The sequence below is a fragment of the Bemisia tabaci genome, chromosome 4 (genome assembly GCF_918797505.1).
Source record: "Bemisia tabaci chromosome 4, PGI_BMITA_v3".
Classification (NCBI taxonomy): domain Eukaryota; kingdom Metazoa; phylum Arthropoda; class Insecta; order Hemiptera; family Aleyrodidae; genus Bemisia; species Bemisia tabaci.
Window position 1 is genome coordinate 36,970,451 of NC_092796.1, and position 10,424 is coordinate 36,980,874.

The 10,424-nt window shown below is 41.7% G+C and overlaps 1 protein-coding gene across 1 annotated transcript; it reads right to left on the reverse strand.

Moving 5' to 3' along the window:
• Positions 1 to 566: 566 nt before the first annotated feature.
• Positions 567 to 5,712, reverse strand: LOC109031446 (uncharacterized). The gene is made up of 2 exons (XM_019042951.2): positions 3,756 to 5,712; positions 567 to 1,168 (listed from the first exon to the last, which is right to left on the reverse strand). The coding sequence occupies exons 1-2, from the start codon at positions 4,171 to 4,173 to the stop codon at positions 681 to 683; spliced, it is 906 nt and encodes a 301-aa protein (XP_018898496.2). The 5' UTR covers positions 4,174 to 5,712; the 3' UTR covers positions 567 to 680.
• Positions 5,713 to 10,424: the final 4,712 nt, after the last annotated feature.

Sequence of the window (10,424 nt, forward strand, 5' to 3'; positions counted from 1 at the left end):
TCAAGCCACATCAGCTATCGCTAATCAGCCGGGCAATTTAACTTTTCACAAGAGAACGTCTGTGCGGATTTCTTTGAAAACTTCTAAAAATTTGTTTCGTACTATGCAAAACATTCACTCAAAGCACACAAATCACAAATCCGCACAACCGTTTTCATGTAAAAAATTAAACTGCCCAATTAAATTTGGCAATAGCTGCGATGTGGCTTGGTTCCTTTCTGCACGGAGCAAAAAACTTCGTGCGTTGAACCCGAAGTTTAGGTCATATGGATCTCTGAAGTTTTCGGATTGAGCATCTGAACAGAACACTTTAGGTCCAGCTGCTGAGGTTTGGATCACACATCTGAAACGTCAGTTCTTGCATCTGAAGTACTTCGGTTTTTACATCCGAAAAACTTCGGTTCTCACATCTGAACTTCAGATGTAAGAACTGACGTTTCAGATGTATGGTCCGAACCTCGACAGCTAGATCTAAAGTGTTCAGATGCTCAATCCAAAAAGTTCAGAGATCCATAAGACCTAAACTTCGGGTCCCACGCACGAAGTTTTTTTTCTCCGTGTGCCTAACGCGGTCCAAATTTCAAAATACACAATCCACCCTCCACGTAAAAACACCATTGCATGAGACTATTCAGGAGGGTTCATCCCTGCCTACCTGACTCGGACCCGGAAACTCCCTATCAACTTACAGTGGGCGAAGCTTTGAACTGGCTATCCGACTGCTCGTTGCACTTGACTTTCGGCTCGACTTTCGCCGCGAGATGAAGCGGCGAGTGAGGATGGGGGTGACTTCCACACCCGCGTAAACAGCAACACTTTTGGGCAGCGGCGCTGGGCGGGGCCGCAGGGTCGTGCCCTGCGACCTCCTCCTTCTTGTACTTGACCCGCCTGTTCTGGAACCAGATCTTGACCTGTTTCTCGGAGAGCTTGAGGTAGGTGGCGATCTCGATGCGTCGGAGCCGGGAGAGGTACATGTTGGCCGCGAACTCCTTCTCAAGCTCCAGAAGCTGCGTGCTCGTGAACGCTGTCCGGATACGCTTCGAGCTTGGGAATTCGCCGCTCTGGGGGCTGCCGCACCGGTCATCGCCGGGGGAGTGCGGTGGGGAGGTCAGCGGGGAGTGGAGAGGTGAGCGGTCACGGGGGCGGCTCGGAGAGCGACGGATGTCACCTGGAACAAACCGAAATTAAAAGTTAAGTAACGCATAACCAAAATACTTGTTAATATCCCGAATGATTGAACCGATCATTGTCGAAATCATGAAAAAACGCCAAAATTGCACTGGAAAAAAAAAAAAAAAAAAAAAAAAAAAAAAAAAAAAAAAAAAACACACATTGGATCTAGAGTCCAGACTCTTGAAAACATCGACAAGAAAAAATACTCTTGATTCCATCAGATTTAAGCTTAAATGAAGAACTTCAAGCCTCTTAATTTGAGCGGATTTCCTTTTGATTTAAGCTTAAATCTGATTGAATCAAGAGTCCTTTTTCTTGTCAATGTTTTCAAGAGTGTGGACTCCAGATCCAATGTGTTTTTTTTCCAGTGTGTGAATGCGGGAAAAACAAGAAAACCCGTTTTATTCGCTTTGTGACAATCTTCGAATTCCAAAAAATGTATGCTCTCTTAGGAGGTCATTTTGACCTCAGACAATCAGACATGATTGATCATACCCTAGATGACAAAGAAAACACAACCCCTCTACTACGAGAATAGAGATTGGCACTTGCGTGATTTTGAAAAAATTTGGTTCGATTTAACTAAAAAACACAAGAAAAACGGGTAATCAAGGCAAAAAAAAACAACAAAGCATACAGCATGGAACATTTCGGGTGGTTTAAACCTCCTCCTCAAACAGGAAACAAACATATATAAGAATTATAAAAATCAAAATACATAGACCCCCATTTATTGATAACAAAAAGTGAGATTATCATGCCCCAGGCTTCTATGTTTTGTCGTTTGTTAGCTTCGGTCACCCATGTTCCTTGTGTTTTTTAGTAGGTAATGTATAATTTTATGATAGTGATACAGTTTAGTATAAAACACTGCTCTTTGGCATTAGGAACAGGCGGGGGAAGATCAAACTTCTATCGCATGGTGTTACTTATTCGTGACAACGAATTTGATTCCTTCAATTTAAGAATTTCGGGGAATATAAATGTTTAAACTGTCCAAACTGGATCTGATTCTTAAGCATACTCGAAGTTTTCAAAATTTCTAAAAGTTCCCGTTATCTTAAGTCAGAAATAGGCTTTTCATTTTTACGAGATTTCTGGAAGGTTAAGAATTCTTTGTAGAAAGCGTTTTCATTTTCATGCGAGAAGCTATGTGAAAACATAGTTTTTCTCACAAAAGCACGTAACTGCGTTGCAATGTTCCCAAATTTCCCCTTAAAAATTTAATTTTCTCCAAGAAAATAATGGTCATTTCTAACTGAAAATTTTACTGAGTTTCGCTCCGATCTCATGCAAGAATCACAAAGTTCTTGTACCTGATTTCAAAACTAATGTATCATTTTTACAATTTGTAGCGCGCGTTCTGATTATTTACATAACAATTCGTTCGGAATTTAAAATTTTTAAAAAAAATGATTGCTAGAGGGCCCCATATGGTTTACATTACGATTAAGGGAGATTTAAGGAGATTCCTAACACATTATCGTAAAAAGGACAATTTTTGCAAACCTGCAGTAAAATTCAGCATAATAATTTTGAAAATGTGTCCTGAGGGGAATTACAATAACTAATCACCACGAAAAATACAAAATACGAAAGAAAATATATTGCGAGTTTTGCGAAGTTTAAGGTGGGTTTGCACCGATCCAAAAGTTCGTCAAAATCATGGAACTCTTTCTTCTATATTTTGTAATTTTTGCCAAGGCAAGTCATTAATATCTTGCAAGGATTTATTTTCAAAGTTATACTGCGGGATTTCACTTGAGGATGGCGAAAATTTGTGGTTCCTCAAAACGCAGCTACATTTAGATGTTGCCAAGTTTCTCCTCGTGTATTGCATTCATACGAGAAAAATCTTGGGCATTTCTTACTGAAAATTTCACGAATTTATCTTCTGAGCTCATGCAAAAATCAGAAAAAATTTGAATAAAATTTACAAAGGTATAGGTTCGTGTAAAAATGTGAGTTATTTAAGTCAATTTTGCAACCTTGGAATCAAGTTTCGTTCCTTCGTGCAGAAAACGATGCATTATCCTTTTTATGATACTGTTTTACGGGCCTGCTCAAACCTCCGTTAATCACAATGTACCTAAATCGAATGGAGCCTTCAATGGAAAGGAGCTGTTTAAGAAACGACTATTATTATGAGCTTTACGTAGATTTGCACCTGGAGCATAAGTGAACCACAGTTTGCAATAAGGAATCACTATTTCTGGCTCATTTCAGAAATAGCATATATGCTATTTGTTTCCCGGAAAGGTGCTTTTATGGAAGAGCCAGAGATAGTAGTCCCTCATTGCAAAATTGACCGAGTTTGTCAGAAGGGAACCAACCCACATCAAGATGAAACCGAGAAAAAGAGGTTTGAAGTTTCATTCCTCCTTAAGACTCAATGTAGAAAGTAAACTTTAACGTCTCTTTTCACAAATTAATATTTTTTCTCAACTTTGAGTTTTTGGCAGAAGAAAATATACAACTAGAGAAACGCAAAAACATTCTTAACTCAATTATTTCGAAAATGTGGGTTGGTTCCTTTTTGATGAACTCGGTATAAATGTAATCCAAATAAAGTTTGAAATTACCTGCGGCTACTTTGCGTGGAGGCTCCTCGAAATCCAGTCGTGTGAAGGAGGGATCATCGAAGCTGGTTCTCCTCGGGATCTCGGTCCTGTGAATTTCGGTCCTGGGGGCCGGAACTTCCGGGGGTAGGAGCCCGAGGGGCGCCGTCTTGTAGGCGGGCGGGTAGGCGTGGGGGGCGCCCTGGAAGCGGTAGAGCAGGGGGTCGGTGTCGACCCGGAACTTGCCGTAGAAGGCGCCCGGAAAGCCCGGTTGCGGGACCCGGGGCGGCGCCAGGCCGAGCGACAGGAGGTAGGAGTTGAGGGCGGCCGGGTGGTACGGGAGCAGGGGGTGGCAGGCCTCGTGCGGGGGTGGCGCCCGCGGCTCCGTGCTGTTGATGATGGAGTCCATCAGGAAGGACCGTGACATTGCGGGGGTGGGCATTGAGTCGCAACCCTTAATCGGGTCTCCCCGGTGAGCAATCACACTAAAACTCGAGTGGTTCGAAAATGTTCACGGAAGGACGTTCGATGGGCGACACTTCCATAAATTCCAGGTAAAATTCTCTGATTAAATCCAAAGTCTCACTAAGATAGCGCCTTCGCAAAGCACCTAAAGCAATTTAGGGTTTATTGAATCGAATAGTTCACAAAATTCAAGATTGAGTTCTGTTCCCCGGTTAGCACTTTGAAATAAATCCAAAAAGTTCTGAAATCAACAGCTTGAGTGTAACTAAATCGTGAAATGCGTTTGCAGTGCCGCTAAAACACTACATTGGGTCCGTTTCAGTTCAATAGGAACACTTTCATCAATCCTCGATCCGAAATCATTGATAAGAAGATTACACCATGTGCAAAACTGAAACGAATTGGTGAATTTGATTTCGCGACACTCTCGATAATCGCACAACGACTGTGGGCTATACACTTTTGAAACTTTGCTTTGCTGGTGGTATCTTTACGATCATGCCAAAACGTGAAGCACATAAATTAGAGACATGGAAAACCATGAAAATCTTGAGAAAGATTCGAAAAAATAAGGACAACTCTTTTGCACAGCGATGAAATTGAAACTTTAGGTGTATCAACAACCGAGTAAGATCTTGGATCGAATGTCGTTATCCATTATTTTATGTAATTTTTATTACAATCACAAAATTTCATTTTCAGACAACACGACGTCGGCATGAAATTACATAAAATTAACCGCGACGTCACAAAAATCACGTGGAAGTCTAAACGACGACAAAAGCTGTTAAATTTAACTAAGAACCACTGTAAAATAAAAGTAGTGAAATCAGGTAAAAAGTCGCGGTTTCACACAAGGAAAATGTGAGCTTTTTGCTGGACGAAAATTTATTTTAAAAAAATCAAAAGACGAAGACGAGACTGGGCACGTAGGGGTGCGGAACCTTCGGGGGTGAGTTTGAAGACTGATCGGGGCCCGTGTCGCCGGCAGCTCCGGAGCTACCCACCAGAAAAACTACCCCCTCCCGGTGTTGAGGGCTTTGTTGCCACTAACGAATCCACCCCTTTGCCGCACCGCTCCTCCGCAGTCGCACACTACCCCGCGAACCCATTCACAAACGCTCGCACACACGCACACACGGACACACGGACGCTCGCACACACCGACGCGTAAACAAATTCTCGTGCGGACCACTCCACCAGCTCGGGGGTGGGGGGTATTAAATTAAGAAACAGGGTAATTGGTAGCTTTTACTCTATTAGCGTTCTCCCCCTCTGAGAATCCTCGATTAGCCTTTGTTGACGCAATGATTCGATTGTTGGTTTCCGATTGTGTTAATCGTTCGCGCATGGAGCCATAAATATACATTTTATACATATTTTTTGTGACTGCCTCTGACAGCCAGGGCTGCTCACTTTTCGCCGTTTCGCTATAAATTTCGCGACCGCTTTCCCACACAATGCGCGCGGCATGGGATGACGTCATTATATTCTACTCGCATCCACATAATTGCGCTGATAAATAGGGCACTTTTTATTCTGCTGTGGCCTAAAAGCTTCAATCCAATGCAATTATTATTTACCGGAGGACTGGAGGTCCTAACCTAACTATGCTACACAGCCCCAGAACCAGCCGGTTGCTGCACGCCCTCAGAAAATAGCTTCGCCACAGTAAAAAATCTAGACCCAAATCTTTTTAAAGATCGCGGGATGAGAGGAACCTTCCCTTAGCAAAAATTGGCCCGGTACGTCTCTCAAAATAGCGAAACTATAAAGATAACCTTAAGGAGTCATACAAATACTGCGATAATACTAGTGATGAGATATCGATAATGGTGTCCTGAAAAAGACTGTCCCGCATTTATTTATTTTCTCTTTTCTTTTTTTATTAATTGTTTTTCAATTAGTCAAGTTGCATGTCCTTAAATTTGGTGATTGAAGCTTGAAGCTGAGTCAAAGCAAGGAAGCTATGCTCCCTGACTGCTACGCGACCCAACCTGAGGGGCGCTTAGCGGGCCCCCATGAGTTAATCTACACAGAGCGACCAGGAACTATATCTCCCATCAATAGCGGCAAACATCATAAAAATTGGCCTAGTAGATCTCTAGAACAAACTAAAGTCCCTCTCAATATGAAATACTTAAAACCCTCGACTATTAACTTAAAAAAAAGGGGGATGAGCTAGGCGATTAGGAAATCAGGAAGTCGACAAATCTAAACCCAAATAAGCACTTAGTCTGCCGTGCTCAGGGAAAACGCCGTATGAGCCTTCAGACGTTGGCAAGTTTCTTCCGATAAAAACCGAATTTAATGGGAAAATTATTTTCCAAAATTTTCCGACAGTTTTTTACACAATTTAATCTAAAATATCTAAAATATCTGAAAATTTCAAGGGAAAATATGCATGAATGTTGTCAATGATACATGTTATATGAAGGGAAATTTGGAAACTCTCGAATGTTTATGCGGCGTTTTTCCTCAGCACGGCAGTAGTGGTCGCAGAGCCATAGCCTTTAATTTGAAACGTGAGCAAAATTCACTTCACGGAGCATTCGAGCGAAAAGACAAAGCCTCTTGTAATGGTATCGAAACAATAGGTTGCAGATGTTGTACTTTGCGGAGTCAATTAGCGGAGGCAAAAAATCCCTCGACCTGCGCGACAGGGTGCCCCTGCCCGGCGTTCCGCGTTTATTAGGCCGCAATCGTGAAGAAACAGTTGCGGTGGGATTGATTTGATAAAAATGTAAATTTCGTCAAGCAGAAATCAAAACGGCAAGCCCTGCCAGTGTGGAGTGCATTGTTGCCGCTTTGATGAGTCTGTTGCACTGGTAAAAAAGTAGCTTGGATCACGATTCCAGACTCTTAAAAACATTGACAAGAAAAAATACCCTTGATTCGATCGGATTTTTCCTTGAATCGAAGAGCCAAGCCTCTTGATTTAACCGGCGATTTCCATTTGAATCAAGAGTATTTTTTCTTATTTCATGTTTTTAAGAATCTGGACTCTAGATCCAAGCTACTTTTTTTATTTTACCAGTGTGCGCTTAAAAGACTTCAGAGACTGAGCAGACTTTTAATTGAAGCATTCTGCCATTGAAGAGTCTTTGAGGCAATTTTGCCTTCGAGAAAAACGTGTGTTTGAAAGTTTGGAATGATGCACCTTAAAGCTGCCGTGCTACGGGAAGAACGCCGTATGAGCCTTCAGACGTTGCCAAATTTTCTCCGATAAAACCGAATATACTGGGAAAATTTGTATTTTTATTCCAATTTTTTAGATAATTTTGTTCGCAATTCAGTTTAAAATATCTGAAAATTGCAAGGAAAAATATGCATGAATGTTGTCAATAATGCACGTTTTATCAAGGGATATTTGGCAACTCTCGAATGTTCATTCGGCGTTTTTTCCATAGCGTCCATTCCAGAGTCATCGTCCTTTTTTCAAAAACTGAAAATGAGCTTACAGAGTATAGAAATTTTAAGAATAGGTAAGCCATATTAGTTTCATTTCTTTCTTTTTCACAAGGTTAATGAGTTTTAAAAAAGTTTCAGTCAAAGACCCTTTTTGACGGAGACCGACTTTGTGCCTTTTTTTCTCAGTAGTTTAATTAGTTGTTTTGTTCTCTCAGGGCCTCAGCAAGATGAGAATCAACTGCAATACTTTTTAACGCTTTATGCAGGCCCGCCACAAGGGGGGGGATACTGGGTCCCTGGTACCGGGGCCCGGGCCCTGGAGGGGCCCGTGACGCAGGTGACAAACCACTACGAATTCATGTGTAACCCTTGTCTCGTAGGGAAAAGTGAAAAAATTACCCTAAAAATTCCGCAAAAGGTGAATAAAGTTTCAAAAACACGCTGGAGCACTATAAAATTTTTCTTACTTTTTTAGAGATTTTCAAGATTTTGAGTATATGTAGAATGATATTTTTAGTAACTGTGTTTCATTTTCTTCCGTTGTCGGATGCTAAGAGGCTCCATTCTGGGCATCCTCGACTTCAATGGCTTAACTCCTTTGCCATAGACGTACGAAAGGGGAGTCCAGGGGGGCCCGGCTCCCCATAGAATTGAAAATTATCATCTGCCTCCTCAAAAAAAAATTTATAGATGTTTTGAATGCAACAATTCGAAAGTTTTTGGTGCTGAAAGTAAACAAAAAGGCGTAATTATTCTGCAGAAATTGATGGAAAATCTCCATCATAAGGGCTTCATAATGCGTCCAAATAGATTTAAAATTTCAAAAATTTCCCAGGGGAGGCCCCCCGGACCCCGTCCCCCCCTGTGCTAGGGGCCCGGGCCAGAAAATTGGTACCAGGGCCCGAGATGGGATGTGGCGGGCCTGGCTTTATGTACCGCAAAATAAAACAAATCATAGGAACATTAAAACACCTCTGTCGCTATAAAGTAAAATGATGCTACCTAGCTGAGTTCTCCTTCCGAAACGCCTCTGTCCTCCTAAACTTTTCCAGGTTTATACGTGATCGGGTCTATGAAAAGGGACCTTAGCTTCCGGGAATAAATGTTACTCGACTTTTTTCAAAACCTCAAGCCACGTTTTTCTACAACCTAAATATGTTTGTCTTAAAATTTCAAAGTGCGTACCTACTTCAATTAGGGCCGGATTTACCTTCTTGCCGCCCATGGATCACCTGTATTTTACCACCCCATCTCATCCGTTTTGAAACATCCATAGAAACCATCAGGTGAACGTGCCCGAGGAGGAGGGGTACATAAGACGCGTTTACTCGCGTTAGGCACATTTTTTGTGAAAGCCCTGTCAACACTAGTAAAAGTTCACGGAACTTTGCTCGAAAATTAGGTACCGTAGACCTATCTCTGTGTGGACGATGACTTTCATTTATAAGAAAAGAACGAAAACATTATGAATAAGAATAAACATGAATGTGGTCTAATGATTTTAATTTCCGCTACCGCGCCAACCGCACTGTGTTTGGCGCAATGCGTGAAGTATCCCTATAGTCTTGTAGGCGCTATGCGTTTCACGCTGACCTCTGCTGACCTAGTGACCGCACTGTTTTTGACGCGATGCGTGAAGTATTCATGCAGTCTTGTAGGCACTATGAGTTTCACGCCAAGCGCTGCTGACCGGACTACGTTTGACGCAATGTGTGAAGCATTCATTGAGTCTTGTAGGCGCTAATATGTGTTTCATGCTGACCGATGCGCCGATAGGGCTTCTCCTTTCCATCTCGAGTTCTCGCCATCATTGCTCTTTGCACCGTACCGCTTAAGGCCAAATTGCGTGTTTGGTTTCTCTCTCAACTAGACTAATGAAAGGCGCTGTCTCTTGTATCACCGAAAGACCCGAGTGGCCCAATCATATCTCTTTACGTAAATTCTTATCGTACTTACAGAATGGCTTGATTGTTGAAAGTTTTTCAAAAATATATCTAAGATTTCTAAAATTTTCAAGTGGTTAATGGCTATCGTACCATACCGAAAAAAATTCAGATCTGAGATCACCATCCTGATTATAAAAAATCTAGGAGGCTATGCCTCCTGCTCGCACATTGCTCATACTTTGTTGTGAGTGTCAGTGCGGGAATACTGAAATATTTTTTAGTCCGCAACATATCACACATCAAGGCAAATAGATAAGCTGCCTACATTCAGTCCGTTCTCAATTTTGGTCCTGTTATTCTGTCTTTGATTCGTCTCCATTGAGGTACGAACCAGCGCGAAGATGTTGAATTTTCTACAAATGCAAAGATTATGCAAAGCAATGAGCCACGGAATCTAGGGCACAAAGGAAAATAACGGACCTACGGAAGGAATGAAAGAGAGGAAAACGAGTAAATTACCGGAAGCTGAAAGAACTGTGTGATCAGGAAAAAATCAAAATTATAATTTTTATGGGTGAAAAATGAAAGTTTCCGTACTTGACGGACATCCTTGATGCATACCCGCAAAAATGAAGGAGCCTCAACTTTTTCAACAACAACCCTAGACGCAGCTACTTTCTTCCTACACACGTTGCAATACGTTGCATAGCCACAAAAATCAAGGAACTTCAGCTTTCTTTTACTGCCGTGCTGAGGCAAAACGCTGTATGAACTCGAGAGTTGCCAAATTTCTCTGGATAAATTTGATCTGATCTCTAGATATTTTTTAGGAAAGTGATTTATATTCCCTCTTGAAACTTTCGGACATTCTAGATCAAATTGCAAAAAAAATTATCTAAAAATGTAAAGAAAAATGTTCCCAATGTTAGAT